Raw genomic sequence first — 17,539 nt, 5'->3', positions numbered from 1 at the left:
ATAAAAATTACAATAATTATATCGATGATAAACATTCGCTGTAATCGTAAGATATGTATAATAAAATCACAAAAATATTTTCGAGAACCAAGAAATCGTAACTAATTACATAGAAAAACGTAACTTAAAATTATGAGATACATGTTTAACATTTTTCTTTTCAAGAAAAAAAAATACTCTCTAAAAGTTGGTAATTTTTTTTTAACTTAAACATTGAATTGAAATTGAAACTAAATCTAAAACTGACTCATTTTTCTTTTTTTGTAAATCAATGTTTTTTAAATTTTTAATTTCCTATGAAATTCCAAATTAAATTGGGAATTAATAAATTTTAATTTCCAATTAAATTTAAAATTAAACTGTAAAATTAATTCTTACAATAGCTGAATTTCAAATTAAACGAATAAATTAATTAATTTTCTAATTGAATTTCAAATTAAACGAATAAATAAATTAACTTTACAATAGAATTTCAAAATAAATTGTAATAAATAAAAGAAATGTACAATTCATTTTCGAATTCAATTTGAAATTAAATTTGAATAAATAAATAAAAATTTCCAATTAAATTTCAAATTAAACTGAATTAAATATAAGTTTAAAATTTCAATCAAATTTCAATTTAAACTGGAATAGATTAAATTAAATTTACAATTCAATTTCAAATTAAATTGGAATAAATAATAAATTTCCAATTCAATTTCTAATTAAACTGAAATAAATGTAAGTTTAAAATTTCCAAATTAAATTTGAAATTAAATTGGAACAAATAAATTAAAATTCAATTTAAATTTAAAATTAAATTGGAAATTAAATGCAATTTTCAATAAATAGAAAAATATTTTAACATTTTTAATTTGACTGATATTTTAAGTGGAAATTATTTTACATTGATTGACAAAAAAAAGCACTGGAAAACACTGGTAAACAATGGAAAAAATAGAAAAAATAATTGAAAGAAATAATAATATTAATAAATAAATTTTTCAACACGAGTCATTGACATTTTTTGTCAATTATTTTTCATTTCGAAAATTAGTGAGAAAAATGACTGAAAATTTAAAATATTAAGATTTTAATATTATAATTATTAATATTATAATATTTGTTATTAATATTTTAACATTATTAATTAATATTCTAATTAATAAAAAATATTAAAATAAAAATATAAAAAAACATTTTTTCTTCAATTATTTTTTTAATTTTAACTTTTTTTTCAATTCAGTCGAAAAAAAATTGATTCAGTTTTAGAAAGTATTTTACCCGAAAAAAAATTCTTCTCCCACCGAACAAATTTTGAAATTTCATCATAATATTGAGATGATACGCAATATTGTAGCCTAGAGGAATATTTTTTTTTATTCTAAATACGAAGCGATTATCCATCGAGAAGCTGATTAATTTATCCCAATCCATGATCTTCAAAGAATCCCTGAGGTGTTTCCTCCTGAAACAGAAAATAAAAATTTCTATTCACAACAGTTTTTTTGCAAATTTTTTTTTTTCTAATATAATTATATTTTACATTTAAATTATATTTTAGAAAAAATTTCTTTTATTCAAAATATGAATAGGGATCAAGTTAATTTGACGCTGCACATTATTATCTCAAAAAATTATTCTATATTATTATTATAATTATATTTAAATATCGGAAAATAAAAAAAAATAAGAAAATATGAGTAAACGTACCTATTATAGTTTGCAAAAAGTTATCTTCTCGATGCAGCTTCAAATGATGTACAATGAACCCTTTTCATATAATTTAAACATTGATTTTCTTTGTTTGTTTCTTTTTTTCTTTCATTTTTTTGACACACAAATTTGCACCAATTTCTTTTCAAAAATACACTTTTTTGATTTTTTTCTATTTTTGAATGTTTTTTCATTTCACCACAAAAGAAAGTAATTTTTTTTTTTAAAGAAAAATTACTTTCAAATATAATTTCCGAAAAATGGAAATTTTAATTTTATAAACTTCAAAGAAAGAGAAAATAAGAAAAATTAGTCACTTTTTTATGGAAATAATTTTTCAAAATAAATTTTTTTTTATAATAAACGGGACAATTAAAATTGTGTGGAGAATAAAAAAGAAATTAAAAAAAAAAATTGTCACTTGAAATAATTTTTAAAAAAAATGAATAAAAATTGCAGAAAACTGAATTCAATTCTTTTTAATAAAAAGAAATTTCTTTTTTGCCAGGAAAACGGATTGTTTTCTAATAAATAAAATTTTATAAAAAAAATAAATTCTCCCAGGGTGGCTTATTGAAGCAGAAAGAAAAAATTAATGGGTAAATTAAATTATAAGTAAATAAATATCGCTGAAATTCTAAAGATCACGGAAGTATTTTATTATTGACAATTTGTTGCATATTGAACATTAAAATTGACGCAGTTTTTTACATACTACAAAAATGTAGAATTTTTTTTTTTACTTTTTTTTTTCTTATTTTTTAAGTCGAGGAAGATATTTACAGAGATATATATTTGTTTCGTTTTAAAGGCAATAAACTCACAACAATTGCAAAGTAAGAAAAGATTTTTAAAAACGAAAATGTTTTCATTTTATTTAATATTTATTAATTTGCTTTTTGATTTCAATCAAAAACATATTTTTTTTAATTGGAAAATTTAAAAAATGTATTTAATTAATTTTAATTAATTTAATTTTTAGTTTTTTTCGACATTTTTATCATAAAGTAAAAATTGTAAAAAATCAAATTCTGGAAAAATAAATATCAATAAATTAATATTTTGATGTTTTTATTTTTTAAGCGAAAAAAATAGAAGAAAAAAATTCTTTTTCTCTCATGTGCCAATTTTTTTTATTCAAAATTAAAAAAAAAATTCGATAGGAAAATTTCTCAATTATCGTTTTTATGAATCCTTTCTTATTTTGAGTTTATGTGCACAATTATTATTTAAATTCTTACAATATTTACGCCTAATGCACATATTTCTAAAAATAGAAAAACTACTTTCAAACACTACAAATTATAATTCGAAATTTTTTCCTAATCTATTAAAATATATTACTTTGTATATTATAATACGTTTCCTTGTGTACAGGATATTAAAAAGTTTTTTTTTCTTTATAAATATATTCGTAGAAAAATATGGCAAAAAATTAATCCAGTCTAAATGTTTTGGAATTGGAAGTCGAAGATAAGAGGAGACGAGAAAAAAAGAAATATATTTCTAAAAAGTGATGAATCATCGTCCAGCTGTTGTTTCTTTTTTTCTTTTTTTCTTTTACTTTTTGTTCTTTTTTTATTTTGGTTTTTATTTTTTTTGGCCCAAGTTGATTGATTTCTCTGGCAGTCACTTTTTGATGTGTCGATTATTTCCATTAAAAGAGCCCTATTTACTGCAGAGCAGACTAAATAAGCCCTACTTCCCGTAGAGCACCATCGAGAGCCTCGTCCTTCCACAAAGAAACAAATTTCTAACTAATCTATAGGTGAAAATTTTTTTCTCTCACACCACAAGTAAAAATTTATTTAAAAATCGATTTATTTCTTTTAAGTATAACTGTACAATTTTTTTTTTCTAAACAATAAATCCGAGTTTTAAAATTAATTCTAGATAAAAAAACGAAGAAAAAGAAATCAAAGAGACCAACATGTTAATTTTAATCAATAATGTATATTATAGTGAATAAATTAAATTTAATATTATTTGAGAATACATTTCAGTAAATTCGAATTTAAATTTTCAGTCTATCAGTTGAAGTGCAATAATTATTGAAATTATTATTCAAAATTATAACTGACTTTTTTTTACGTTTTCTTAACCTCAGGCTTCGCACTCGATAATTTATTTAAAAAAATAACTTTAAGGTTGAAAAGAAGTAGTAAAATTCAATCATTTTTTGTTGTTGAAATTTTTAAATAAAATTATTCAAAACTTTAATTATTAGTTTTTAGAAAAATAATAAATTAATAACTTTTTAAAATTCAGTTTTGAATAATTTTTTTTAGAAAGTTTAAAGATAATTCAATTATTTAAATAGAAAAAAATAATTTGTTGAAAAATTAAATATTTTTTTAAACTTGAATTCTTATAAAGAATTTTATCAAAAATTATCGAAATAATTGATTTCTTTTGAAGAATTAAACTAAAATTTTTTAAAATAATTACATTTTTCGAAGAATTTATTTAAAATTGTATTAAAAATAATTGAAAACCTGCAAAGAATTTTATTATTTATGAAAATAATTGAAATCCTGGGACGAATTTTATATTTTTATTAAAATACGAACAAATTTTCATACGAATAAATAAATAAATAAATAATTGAATTTCAGTGAAAAATTTTAGTATTTGTGGAGATAATTGAATTCTCGCGAAGAATTTTATTAAAATATTTGAAAATAAGAAAATTGTTTCGAAGATCTTGAATAAAATTTTTAAGAATATTTATATTTTTTAAGGAATTTACTTAAAATTGTATTAAAAATAATTGAAATCCTAAAAAAAGAATTTTATTATTCATGAAAAGAATTTCGAACATTTCAATTACAATTATATTGAAAATAATTGAATTCCAGCGAAGAATTTTATTTTTTGAGAAAATTATTGAATACTTGCAACAAATTTTATTTAAAATTTTTTTAAAATAATTGACTTCATGTTAAAAAATATATTATTTTTAAAAATAATTGAATTTTTGAGAATTTTATAAAATTTTTTTGAAATAATTGAATTTTGTTATTTATAAGAATAATTGAATATTTTTTGACGAAATTTGTTTAATTTTTTTAAATAATAGAATTTCTTAAGAAAAATTATTTGAATTCTAGCGAGAAATATTATTATAATTTGTATAATAATTTATTTTTTAATCATAATTTATGAAAAATTTTGCAAATAATTGAATTGTTTGTTATGAATTTAATAACAATTAATAATAATTGAAATAATTCTGCAAAGAATTTTATTATTTATGAAAACAATATTCAATTCATTTGTAAGATTTGTTTTATTTGTGAATAAAATAGTTGAATTCTTGAGAATTTTATTAAATTTTTGGAAAATAATTGAACTTTTTTTGAAGTATTCTTTATTAAAAATATTTTTAAATAATTGATTTCTATCGAGGAATTTAATTACAATTGTATTGAAAATAATTGAACTCCTGCAAAGAATTTTAATATTAGTAAAAATAATTGAATGAAGTTTATTAAATTTTTTTTTTAAATAATTGAATTCATGCAAAAAATCTGATTATTTGCGAAAATAATTGAATTATTGCAAAGAACTCTATTAAAATGTCTAATAAAAAAATAAACTTTTTTGAAAAATTTTTTATTAAAAATATTTTTAAATAATTGAATTCTTTCGAGGAATTTAATGAGAATTGTATTGAAAATAATTGAATTCCTGTGAAGAATTTTAATATTAGTAAAAATAATTGAATTCTCGCGAAAAATTTAATTAAAATTTATAAAAATAAAATAATTTAATTATTTCGAAAAATATCATTAAAATTGTATTAAATTAATTGAAATTTTGTCAAGAATTTTATTATTTATAATAAATAATTGAATTCGTTCGAGGAATTTAATCAAAATTGTATTGAATAATTAATTTCTTTCGAAGAAAATTATGATTAAAAATTATTATTAAAAATTATTAAAATATTTGAAAATAAAATATTCAAATAGTAGAAATTCGTAAAAAAAAATAGTTAAATATAGTTGGTTTTTTGTAGACGAGTGCGGAGCCTGATACTTTTTTTTCTTTTTGTTTTACTTTTTCTTACTCTTATTTTTGAACTCGTTCTTTCTACGTTTATTCTTTTTTTTCTATAGAGAAACAGTGGTTATTTTTTATTTTTGCTAATATTATAAGTCGCTACTTAGCATTTTGCTCACTACACTAATAGCGTTACATATTAATATTAAAGAGTAGGTTAACTTGATAAAGGTCATTTATTAGAGTCTTAAAACGTATACATATACATTGTCAACATTATGATTATGCGCAGCAGCATTGCCATATTTTTAAAATAAATAATCCTCTTTTGTATTTTTAATTCATTCGTTTTACTTTCACTATCTTTTTTACGATCGTATAAATTTTTCCTTTCTTACCGTTCACGAAATAAACAAAAGAGAAAAAAAAACAACAAAATTAAGCGAGCTAAAAGCTGACAAATTTTTTTTGGTATATAGAAAAAAAACCAATCCATTTAAATAGAGATTTATCAAGAATATTTTATTTCAATTTTTCTTCTTGTTTTAATTTAATTATTTTAATTATTATTTTAATTTTCTAATTATTTTTGGGTATTTTTCTTATTTTTTTATAAATCTCTCTTTCTTAGTTAAGTTAAAACAGTTAATTTTTTCTATTTTTTATTTAATTTTTAATTAATAATGAATTATTATTTTTTAATTTTCTCGGAATTATTCGCGAAACAATTGTCAATCAATAAAATAATTATTTTATTATTAATATATAATAATGAAATAATATTAATCAACTAATAATAATAATTAATTTAATTAATATAATAAATATAATTAATATAATTTTTATATAATTTACCAATAAATAAATTATTTTTAGCGTCTGTTGATCTCTTTTTTCAATCAGGTTTCTCATTAACTTATTATGTAATTTATTATGTAAATACAAAATTACATAATTAAATTTTCTAATTATATTCTCTATTTATTATTTTCTATTTCTATTATTTTTTTATCTAAATAATATTTGTACTAGTGTATTTTATTAACTAGAATTTTTTTTCGTTTGTATATTTTGATTTTTATTTTCGCATAATATTATTTCCTGTTTAATATTTCTATTCTAATTTATTTAATTGAATGTTTTATTTTATAAATTATTTCTATTAAAAAATACTTCAATATATTTTTATTTATTTGTATTTTTATTTTCGTATATTTCCTGCTTAATTATTATTTCTATTCTAATTTATTTAAATCAGTATTTTATTTTATTTTATTTTTTCGATTCGTAAATACGTCAATATATTTTTATTTATTTTATTGTATTTTTATTTATTTATTTGCATTTTTATTTATTTATTCGTATTTATTTATATTTATTCATATTTATTTTTACCTTTCACTATATTTATTTTTATTCCCTTCTGTTCCTATTTCTAAATAATTTATTTTAATCTTTAGAATACAATTCAATTAAATTAACACTAAATAATTATTTTCAAAAAATTCGTTCCTAAAAAACTACCAGAAAACCTAACATTATATTTTTTTTGCAACTAAAAATACGAAGTCTTTGCACTTGATAAGTCTTTGAAAAATAGCAAAGCGAGTATTTCGCGGAATTAAAAACTAGAGCGGTTGTGATAGCAAACAAAAAAAAATTCATATACCACGAAATAAAAATTGAAAAAAAAAGTCAAAAACAAAGATCAAGAGGAATAAAAAATTATTAAAGTAGAAAAAACATCAACAATCGAGTCTTTTTCTTTGTTTTAATTCTAAATATATTTTTTCTTTTTTTTTTCTTTGGAAAAAATGTGTGAAAATTTATTATTTTTCTTCTATGGGAATGCTGATACGCTAAGCAAATATACATTCTAATATTAAGTGAAGAACGATTTCAAGGCAAGCGCGCGACAAAAATTTAAGAGAAAAAATAAATAATATAAAATTTATAAATTCTCTTTTGTATTATGCTATTGTTTTTTTTTGTGTGTGTTTAATATAGAAAATAAAATTACAATATCGACATGCGCCTAAAATTAATGAAAACAAAACAGAAAAAAAACTAAAATTGATCACAGACATGTGCACATTGATCATGCAGACGATTTAACAGATTTGTACAACAATTTTTTTTTGTTTCATAGAAAGAAACTGTAACCATTTTTTTTGTTTTCAACATTAGCCAAAGAATTTCAAAAATATTTTTGTTCCTCTACATTTTTATTCAATTTAATTTACAATTTAAAAAAAGTGTTTCTTTTTTTTTATTATCTAAATTTTCTAATGTAAAAATAAAAATATAAATTAGTAATAAAATCATAGAATTATTTATGAAATTATTTATAAAAATAGAATTATTTACTAAAATAAAAAATTATTTATTAAAAAAGAATAATAATTAAAACAAAATTTTTTTCATACTTTTTGAAACAAAAAATTTTTTTTTTTCCTTCCTTTAATATCGCAGTAATAAATAATAAATTCATTCATTATAAACATTAGAAAATTTAGAAATGTTTTTTTATTCATTTTTTGAAATTTCATTGGCATTGAGACTAAAATTATTATTATTATTTTATGCATGCTGATAGAAATCTTAATTTACAAAACAGATTTCTAAGAAGACTCATTTTTTATTTTGTACCATGTTAAAATTGAGGGGGGAAAGGGGGGTTATAAACATTAATTAACACGAATAAAATAAAAATTAATGCAAAGATTTTCAGCGTTTCGCATGCATTTAGCCACGATTTTTCTTTGTCTCATTTGGCAAATTTAATTATTTGATCTCTAATCTTTGATTATTATGCATATTTTTATATATTTTATATTAATATTCTATAAACAAAAAATATATTATAATTATTAAAAACTCCCTCAACTTTGTATCTTTCATTTTTTACTCGAAGAGAATCTCTCATTTTTTTTTCTCTATCAAAATAATCTCTTATTTTCTCTCTATCAAAAAAATCTCTTACTTTTTCTTTATTAAAAAAAAAAAATAAAGAAAAAAGTCTTTCGGCAGAAAAATTATTTTTTGGTATAACAAAAAGAAGAAGAAGAAATAGAGAAATTGAACAAAGCTTGAAATAAAAATAAAAGAAAATAAATATTAAAATACCGTTCTAAAGAAAACGATTTTCTAAAGATAAAAAATTAGGTTGAAAAAAGTTGTCACTATTTCTAAGAAAAATTAACACTACCGATAAACTCAACAAACATTACATAAATAAAAAAGACTAATTTTGATAAATTGAGACGTTACAAAAAATTATTATGCTTAGTCAAAATTCAGATAAACTGAATTTAAAATACTGAAAATTAATAATATACGAAACAAATTATGTTGCGTTTAATTTTCCTTTCCATTTTTCTAATTAACTTTCGTTTCAAAAATATTTTCTGAATTTTGTCTTCTTTTTTTTTTTAAAAGCGCAACATGCGAAAAAATTTTATCATGAATATTAAAAAAAAAAAAAAAAAAATTGTGAAAAATTGGAAAAAAATCAAGTGAGACAAATCACAATTCAATGGGTACATCGCCATGACTAACCTCCTGTAAAAGATCCTGGGCCGCAATCGCTTTCAGTACATTCTTTTTGCTTGTTTCCTGAATCTCACCACCGACCAGCAATTCATCCAAAATGAAATAAGCCTTCTCAAAGTTGAATATAATATCGAGCTCGCAAACCTATTTCGAAAAAAATTTATTAGTTAAATGATTTTATTTGAAAAAAAGAAATTTTTATTGGGGTCAATTCGTTATGTTTCCACTAAAATTAATCGTCAAATAACTTTATTGTGTTTTTTAATTATTTCAAAAAAAAAAAAATTGTAGTCTTGTTAAAAATTGTGATTGGAAATATAGAAATTATAGAAATTTTAAATATATTTTACTAAGTGAACTTTAAGTTGTTTTTTCGTTTTAAATAATTGAATTTTCAAACAACTTTCTCGAAATTATTGAAAATAATAAATAAGCCCGTGTAAGAATCTTAAACAAATATAAATAATTGAATAATTAAAAAAGTAGTTGAAATGTTATTTAAAAAAATAAATTTCAAAAATATTTTGTATTTAAAATTTTGGCAAAATTTAAATTTTGAATTAATTTTAATTATGAATTCTGAAGAATTTAGTTTTTATAAAATATTTTTAATTCAAACTAATTTTGAAATTAATTGAATTTCTAAATTATTTAATTAAAGTATTTTCAAACAATTAGAAACTTCTTAATGCTGAGTTGAAAACATGAATTTTAAATGTATTTTAAACAAATTTTCTGTCATTTTTTAAAAATAATTCAATTTCCAAAAAAATTCCTAAAAATTATTGAAAATAACTGATTCAGAGAAGAATACCTATTTTGAATTTAATTAAATTTTTTGCATAATTTTAATTCAAAATACTGAAGGAACAGAAATTTTTTTTACAAAAACTGTGATTATAAAATAGAAGTTTGTCATTTTTTTTTTTTTCATTTATTTGAAGAAAATGGAATTTTGTTAAAAATCGAGATTAAAAAAAAAGAAATTATAGAAATTTTTTAAATTCTTTTAAATATAAATACTTAAGATTTTGTTAAAAATTTGCAATTGAGAAGTGAAAAAAGAAAAAATTATTTTCTTTTTTTCCCCCAGAAAACAGAAATTTGTTAAATTACAATTTTTTTAAATTCTTTAAATTTTAATATTGTTTTATTGAAAATCGTTTAATTCTTACGAAAAATTTTTGAAAATAATTGAATTTCATGGAATAATTTTAATAGAATTTTTTAAAAGAATTAAAATTCTTTGGGGAAATTTTATTAATATTGTAACTGAAAATAATTAAATTTCCGCGAAGAATTCTATTATTTATAAAAATAATTGAATTCTTGTGAAGAATTTTATTGCAATTTTTTAAAATTATTTTAAATTTATCGGCGACGTTTTAGTCATCATTAACCGCCTGACTCTATTATAATATAGCAATTATTAAAATAAAAATAAATATGTTAAAAATTATAATAAAATGATTATCAAATTACGTAACTAAATATTATATTAATGTGTAAAGAATTCTCATAAAATAACTCACACTTCCAAAATATTTATCCAAAAGTTCCACGTAACGATGAATTATTTCCAAAGTCAGTAATTCGTTATCGTTTTGTTCAATTGCACAGCAGAAGTAAAGACTAGCGTATCTGAGAAAAAAATTTACTTATTTAATATTTTAAAAATATTATATTAATAATTTTTTTAATCTTATAATATTTTTCCTACAATTTTCCTATTTTTCCCCTAAAATCCTGCAATTTTTTTTAGTATTTCTAATTTTTTCAATATAATTAATTATTATTTTTACAAACAATAATAATGAAATATTAAGCTTCTTAGGAGAAAAATATGTTAAAATAGTTAAAAACTTTCATCGTATTTCAAAAAGCAATTTTCTAACTGAAACTAATTATTAAGTCATTAGTAAAAAAGTAAATTAACTAAAATTGTAATAAATAACGTATTATAATCAAATATAAATTTTCTAAAAATATAATTACAATTTTAAGAATAAAAATAAGGAAGAAAAAATTCAGTTTCGTTTAGAAAAATGGTAACAAGGATTTGTTCGAATATAAGTATAAAATAAATATTTCCATGAGGAAACTTTATATTTTAGGTGCAAAAAAAATTTTTTTTTTATATAATGCAATAGAGAGCTTTTTTTTTACCTTTTGTAAACAACCTTGACATCCTTCCACTCCAGGAAACTCGACATTTTTGGTTTCCTTGCAAGAATTGTCGTTATCAATTCACGAGTAATTTTTTTCTTCAATTTATCAGGGTGCGCGACGTACCATTTTTGTAATCGCAATTTTCCCTGACGACTAAACAATAACATAAATTGCATCTGAAAAGAAGAATTAATTTCAATCATAATAATTATTCAATAATAGAAAAGAATAATATTAACCGAAAATTCCTAAAGTAAAATAACAATTTAATAAGCATTTAGTAAATTTATAATATTTATAATAAAAATAATAAATAAATAGTGGTTTAATATATAATATATATATAATAAATTACGAAATAAAATATGAAAAGAGAAAAATATTCTTCATACTGACCATTTTGACAATGTGTGTACAACTAAACTTTCTTTCACAAAAACACAACTATTATATTACTGTTTAAGAATCAAAATGAAAATTTATGTATAATAAGAGTGAAAAAAACCCTGATTCAAGGGTAAATACACTATTAAATTTACAATAGCACCATGTAAAAAACAAAAAAAATATCATAAAATGAGATAAAAATTCCACGTACACCGGAGCTGACAGGTACCCTCACCAAACGGAACTGCGCTTGCGCTACAAAAATGATCTTATTAGCGAAATGAACCGCGCATTTTTAAAACGTTTAATACACAGTCGAGAGCGAACATATTTGATTGGGGCGCCTGTATATCCCCGTTTTTAAAAAGTCCAAAATGTAATTTGATCCAAATTACAAATTATGTCAAACGTTAAATCCATATAAATGTCATTCGATATAATGTGGCTTTACACAAACGTTTACTTAATAAAATGAGTTTATCCAAGAAATTGTTTTCAGCAAATGGGCTAAATTATTCAAAATAATATTTTAGTAATCATCTTGTCAAAAAAGCAGCGAATCAAAGATTATCTGTTTAGACAAGTCACCCGTAGAGGAACTGTAATTTCTTTGGTTTCTTTGTCAACATTTTCTATTCTTCTAAGGTTAATTTTAAATTTAAAAAAAAAATTTCAATAAAACAATGTTTCCATGAGAAGCCTACATATAGAGTTAAAAACAAAAGAATAAAAATATACCTATTTATTACTATAAACAATAATTAAACATTAAAACTAACCTCAAAATAAAATTTCAAGACAATATTTATCCTAATTAATTTTCCGAACTGGTGTCGCTCGTTTCCTTATGGTATGTGTCAAATTTATTATGACTTGACGTATGGTTGGAATTTTTAACCTAAAAAATAAAAACAATTTCAATATACCTTTAATATTAATTTGTGTGATTATCAAGATTTATACTGATAAAAATAAATTTCAATTAATTTTTTTTTTAATATTGTTATTTATAATTAATAAATTAATTATTTGTTATTTACTATATGTTATTATATATATATAATATTAAAAGTAAAACTAACCTCAATGCACAATTTAATTTTCTTCTTCTCCTTACTGTCATATATTGCACCTATAATTTAAACCTGAAAAAAAAAATTAATTCGCATTAAAATAATTAAACTATTTATTTACTTATTTATTTATTCATTAAAAAACAATACTTATCTTAATTAATTATACAACACGTTTGTATATTCCATTCTGCACAGATTATCGTAAACAAAACAAAACTGCTTTACCAACAAATTCTTTATTTTGAAATTTGACACAACTATAGGTAATTTCACTTTCTGCATTATCGACTCGTGGTACGAGTTACCGAAAATATGCTTGAAATAGTTTGTACATCACCACGGCGCTAGTAGTACAAGCGCGCACTGGTGGGGACGCTCGAAGTGGTGGGGACACGGGTATATAAGCAGGCGCCCGAGACGAGACTGGCACTTCATGCTCAACTGTGTTACAGGTAAGCAATAGTACCAAAGCCTTGTTAAGGCAGACGAACTTAAGCTGTATTACAGCAAAGCCTTATTAAGGCAAACGGACGTAAAGCTGTATTACAGCAAAGCCTTATTAAGGCAAACGGACGTAAAGCTGTATTACAGCAAAGCCTTATTAAGGCAGACGGACGTAAAGCTGTATTACAGCAAAGCCTTATTAAGGCAGACGGACGTAAAGCTGTATTACAGCAAAGCCTTATTAAGGCAGACGGACGTAAAGCTGTATTACGGTAAAGCCTTTTAAAGGCAGACGGATGTAAAGCTGTATTACAGCAAAGCCTTATTAAGGTAGACGGACGTAAAGCTGTATTACAGCAAAGCCTTATTAAGGCAGACGGACGTAAAGCTGTATTACGGTAAAGCCTTTTTAAGGCAGACGGACGTAAAGCTGTATTACAGCAAAGCCTTATTAAGGCAAACGGACGTAAAGCTGTATTACAGCAAAGCCTTATTAAGGCAGACGGACGTAAAGCTGTATTACAGCAAAGCCTTATTAAGGCAGACGGACGTAAAGCTGTATTACGGTAAAGCCTTTTAAAGGCAGACGGACGTAAAGCTGTATTACAGCAAAGCCTTATTAAGGCAAACGGACGTAAAGCTGTATTACGGTAAAGCCTTTTTAAGGCAGACGGACGTAAAGTTGTATTACGGTAAAGCCTTTTTAAGGCAGACGGACGTAAAGCTGTATTACAGCAAAGCCTTATTAAGGCATACTGAAAAGACTAAAGCTGTATTACGGCAAAGCCTTATTAAGGCAAAACGGACGTAAAGCTGTATTACGGCAAAGCCTTTTAAAGGCATACTGAAAGGACTAAAGCTGTTTTACGGCAACGAATACAATTTTTAACGATAGATCCATCGTTAGGGCATACGGATAACGTTAAATTTTTTGAAATTTTATGTACATACGTGTTTTCTTTTCTCTATTCATTAATAACAATATCACGCGGGTTAATTTCGTTTTTAAAGTAATGAATAATACCTCTTGTTCTGATGAGGCATTAAAAAATTGTTACACTCAAAAAGCGACTAATAAGTAATTTTTTCTCTTCAATTAATCCCGATTGTTACATAGATCGTTTAATTATCGTGTGTACATTTAATTTTTAACGTTATTCGACAGTTTATTAAATAATCGTTGATAAAATAAGTCCCCGAGTGCAGTCCCATGGCATCGTTATTTGCTTTGCTTTTTGTAACTTGACTATTAAAAGAATTCATTTTAGAAACTTTATAAATTATTTATTCTCTACATTATATTATGCAGACTTTTTTCAAATTTCTATCAAAACTATAATTATTTTAATGAAAATTTTGTTAAATAATTCATCTTTTTGAAAATGATTTTCTCAAATAATTGATTATTTTCTAATTTCAAGACAATATAATTGAATTTCAAAGATTTTTTTTAAACTACTAATTGAATTTCGTTTTAAAGAATTTTATTATCATTTTTGTAAATAGTTGCTTGATCTCTAATAATTTGTGAATTTAATGTAATGGAAATTCTAGAAAAAAAAATATATAATTATATTAACACAAGTAGTAGCTTGTAGTTGCTAAAATTTTTAAAAAATACCAAAATAGCCTAATTACAAAACCCAATGCAAAACGATGTCATTAGATTGCACCCTTATTATTTTGTCTTTTTAACAAAACTTTTTTTTTTACAGAAATTCATGTACCAGTATCTACTGTATTGACATAATGAAGAGAAAACGACAATTGAGTTTAAAATGTTAGTGTTTAACAGATATATTTTAAAAATATTTTTATTTACATGTAAAGTTAACAATTGTAATTTATTTGTTTATTCTCTATTTTTCAGCAACAAATGAATCTCGTGAAGGACATTCTACCAGATTCTTCTACGGTAACTCACAGACACAAAAATCTGACGAAAATTTGACATTTTCTTCATCGTCATCAACTCCAAAGACTGAGCAGGCTGAACCTCGAAAAGCAGAGAAGAAAACTTTTCGCTCGAGTGGAATATTCAGATTAAAATGTAAGTTTTTTAAAATTATTTTCTTCAAGTATTTGATTTAAATTGAAGAATTTTTTAATTTTAATTCTTTTGTTTCTTTTTAATTTTCAGCACCAACTAGATCTCGCGAAGAAATGTCTACCAGTTCGATTGGAAAGACTGAAGATCTAAAATCTGGAATTCCGGAGAAACAATTTTTCTCTTCTAGTGAAAGAATGAGTTTAAAATGTTAGTGTTTAACAGATGTATTTTAAAAATATTTGTATTTACATGTAAAGTTAACAATTGTAATTTATTTGTTTATTCTCTATTTTTTCAGCAACAAATGAATCTCGTGAAGGACATTCTACTAGATTCTTCTACGGAAACTCACAGACACAAAAATCTGACGAAAATTTGACATTTTCTTCATCGTCATCAACTCCAAAGACTGAGCAGGCTGAACCTCGAAAAGCAGAGAAGAAAACTTTTCGCTCGAGTGGAATATTCAGATTAAAATGTAAGTTTTTTAAAATTATTTTCTTCAAGTATTTGATTTAAATTGAGGAATTTTTTAATTTTAATTCTTTTGTTTCTTTTTAACTTTCAGCACCAACTAGATCTCGCGAAGAAATGTCTACCAGTTCAATTGGAAAGACTGAAAATGTGAAAGCTGGAATTCCGGAGAAACAATCTTTTACTTCCAGTGAAAGATTGAGTTTAAAATGTTAGTGTTTAACAGATGTATTTTAAAAATATTTTTATTTATATGTAAAGTTAACAATTGTAATTTATTTGTTTATTCTCTATTTTTTCAGCAACAAATGAATCTCTTGAAGGACATTCAACCAGATTATTCTACGGTAACTTACAGACACAAAAATCTGACGAAAATTTGACATTTTCTTCATCGTCATCAACTCCAAAGACTGAGCAGGCTGAACCTCGAAAAGCAGAGAAGAAAACTTTTCGCTCGAGTGGAATATTCAGATTAAAATGTAAGTTTTTTAAAATTATTTTCTTCAAGTATTTGATTTAAATTGAGGAATTTCTTAATTTTAATTCTTTTGTTTCTTTTTAATTTTCAGCACCAACTAGATCTCGCGAAGAAATGTCTACCAGTTTAATTGAAAAGACTGAAAATGTGAAAGCTGGAATTCCGGAGAAACAATCTTTCTCTTCTAGTGAAAGATTGAGTTTAAAATGTTAGTGTTTAACAGATGTATTTTAAAAATATTTTTATTTACATGTAAAGTTAACAATTGTAATTTATTTGTTTATTCTCTATTTTTTTAGCAACAAATGAATCTCGTAAAGGACATTCTACCAGATTCTTCTACGGTAACTTACAGACACAAAAATCTGACGAAAATTTGACATTTTCTTCATCGTCATCAACTCCAAAGACTGTGCAGGCTGAACCTCGAAAAGCAGAGAAGAAAACTTTTCGCTCGAGTGGAATATTCAGATTAAAATGTAAGTTTTTTAAAATTATTTTCTTCAAGTATTTGATTTAAATTGAGGAATTTTTTAATTTTAATTCTTTTGTTTCTTTTTAACTTTCAGCACCAACTAGATCTCGCGAAGAAATGTCTACCAGTTCAATTGGAAAGACTGAAAATGTGAAAGCTGGAATTCCGGAGAAACAATCTTTTACTTCCAGTGAAAGATTGAGTTTAAAATGTTAGTGTTTAACAGATGTATTTTAAAAATATTTTTATTTATATGTAAAGTTAACAATTGTAATTTATTTGTTTATTCTCTATTTTTTCAGCAACAAATGACTCTCTTGAAGGACATTCAACCAGATTATTCTACGGTAACTTACAGACACAAAAATCTGACGATAATTTAACATTTTCTCATCGTCATCAACTCCAAAGACTGAGCAGGCTGAACCTCGAAAAGCAGAGAAGAAAACTTTTCGCTCGAGTGGAATATTCAGATTAAAATGTAAGTTTTTTAATAATTAACCAAGGAAAAAATGATTCCTACGAATTTCGTTTGAAATTCGTATTAATCATTTTCACCTGAGTACATTTTAAAAACATTTTATTAAGATAGCAGGTTAAAAATATTAATTTATTTGATTCTTTTCTTTTTCAGCACCAAGTGCTTTTCCTGAAAAGCTTTCACACCGTGAAACAGATTCACAAAAATCAGCCGAGATATTGCCACTACCGTCATCTGTCCCACCAAG

At 22.7% G+C, this 17,539-nt stretch overlaps 3 protein-coding genes across 4 annotated transcripts; 2 read left to right on the top strand and 1 right to left on the bottom strand.

The window, feature by feature from the left end:
• Positions 1 to 1,212: 1,212 nt before the first annotated feature.
• LOC122498559 (AP-1 complex subunit sigma-2) lies at positions 1,213 to 12,070 on the bottom strand. 2 transcript variants are annotated; one of them, XM_043606342.1, is made up of 5 exons: positions 11,821 to 12,066; positions 11,422 to 11,600; positions 10,788 to 10,896; positions 9,262 to 9,399; positions 1,213 to 1,450 (listed from the first exon to the last, which is right to left on the bottom strand). In XM_043606342.1, exons 1-5 carry the CDS (start codon positions 11,821 to 11,823, stop codon positions 1,406 to 1,408), a joined length of 474 nt encoding a protein of 157 aa, XP_043462277.1. In that variant the 5' UTR covers positions 11,824 to 12,066; the 3' UTR covers positions 1,213 to 1,405. The 2 variants fall into 2 exon arrangements, with proteins under 2 accessions (XP_043462277.1, XP_043462278.1); XM_043606343.1 differs by lacking the exon at positions 1,213 to 1,450 and adding an exon at positions 2,873 to 3,430 and having other exon boundaries at positions 11,821 to 12,070.
• Positions 12,071 to 12,919: 849 nt separating this feature from the next.
• LOC122498561 lies at positions 12,920 to 16,164 on the top strand. Its single transcript, XM_043606344.1, has 4 exons — positions 12,920 to 13,339; positions 15,047 to 15,111; positions 15,202 to 15,381; positions 15,950 to 16,164. The coding sequence occupies exons 2-4, from the start codon at positions 15,081 to 15,083 to the stop codon at positions 16,069 to 16,071; spliced, it is 333 nt and encodes a 110-aa protein (XP_043462279.1). The 5' UTR covers positions 12,920 to 13,339; positions 15,047 to 15,080; the 3' UTR covers positions 16,072 to 16,164.
• Positions 16,165 to 16,542: 378 nt separating this feature from the next.
• On the top strand, positions 16,543 to 17,117 carry LOC122498579. The gene is made up of 3 exons (XM_043606374.1): positions 16,543 to 16,561; positions 16,636 to 16,815; positions 16,906 to 17,117. Exons 1-3 carry the CDS (start codon positions 16,543 to 16,545, stop codon positions 17,025 to 17,027), a joined length of 321 nt encoding a protein of 106 aa, XP_043462309.1. The 3' UTR covers positions 17,028 to 17,117.
• The last annotated feature ends 422 nt before the right edge of the window (positions 17,118 to 17,539 follow it).

The sequence above is a fragment of the Leptopilina heterotoma genome, unplaced genomic scaffold, assembly GCF_015476425.1.
Source record: "Leptopilina heterotoma isolate Lh14 unplaced genomic scaffold, ASM1547642v1 Lhet_152, whole genome shotgun sequence".
NCBI classification, from domain to species: domain Eukaryota; kingdom Metazoa; phylum Arthropoda; class Insecta; order Hymenoptera; family Figitidae; genus Leptopilina; species Leptopilina heterotoma.
This window is presented reverse-complemented; position numbering and strand designations above follow the sequence as displayed.

What these genes read in the sequence shown, in the direction of transcription:
- LOC122498559 (XM_043606343.1), bottom strand. An exon ending in GTCAAGGTTGTTTACAAAAG is followed by an intron (nt 10,897 to 11,421) that starts GTAAAAAAAAAG and finishes TTTTTTTCTCAG; the next exon opens with ATACGCTAGTCTTTACTTCT. An exon ending in CCCAGGATCTTTTACAGGAG is followed by an intron (nt 3,431 to 9,261) that starts GTTAGTCATGGC and finishes TCTTTGTGGAAG; the next exon opens with GACGAGGCTCTCGATGGTGC.
- LOC122498561 (XM_043606344.1), top strand. Translation starts at nt 15,081, where the DNA reads ATGAAGAGAAAACGACAATTGAGTTTAAAAT. An exon ending in ACGACAATTGAGTTTAAAAT is followed by an intron (nt 15,112 to 15,201) that starts GTTAGTGTTTAA and finishes TCTATTTTTCAG; the next exon opens with CAACAAATGAATCTCGTGAA. An exon ending in TGGAATATTCAGATTAAAAT is followed by an intron (nt 15,382 to 15,949) that starts GTAAGTTTTTTA and finishes TTTAACTTTCAG; the next exon opens with CACCAACTAGATCTCGCGAA.
- LOC122498579 (XM_043606374.1), top strand. An exon ending in TGGAATATTCAGATTAAAAT is followed by an intron (nt 16,816 to 16,905) that starts GTAAGTTTTTTA and finishes TTTAACTTTCAG; the next exon opens with CACCAACTAGATCTCGCGAA.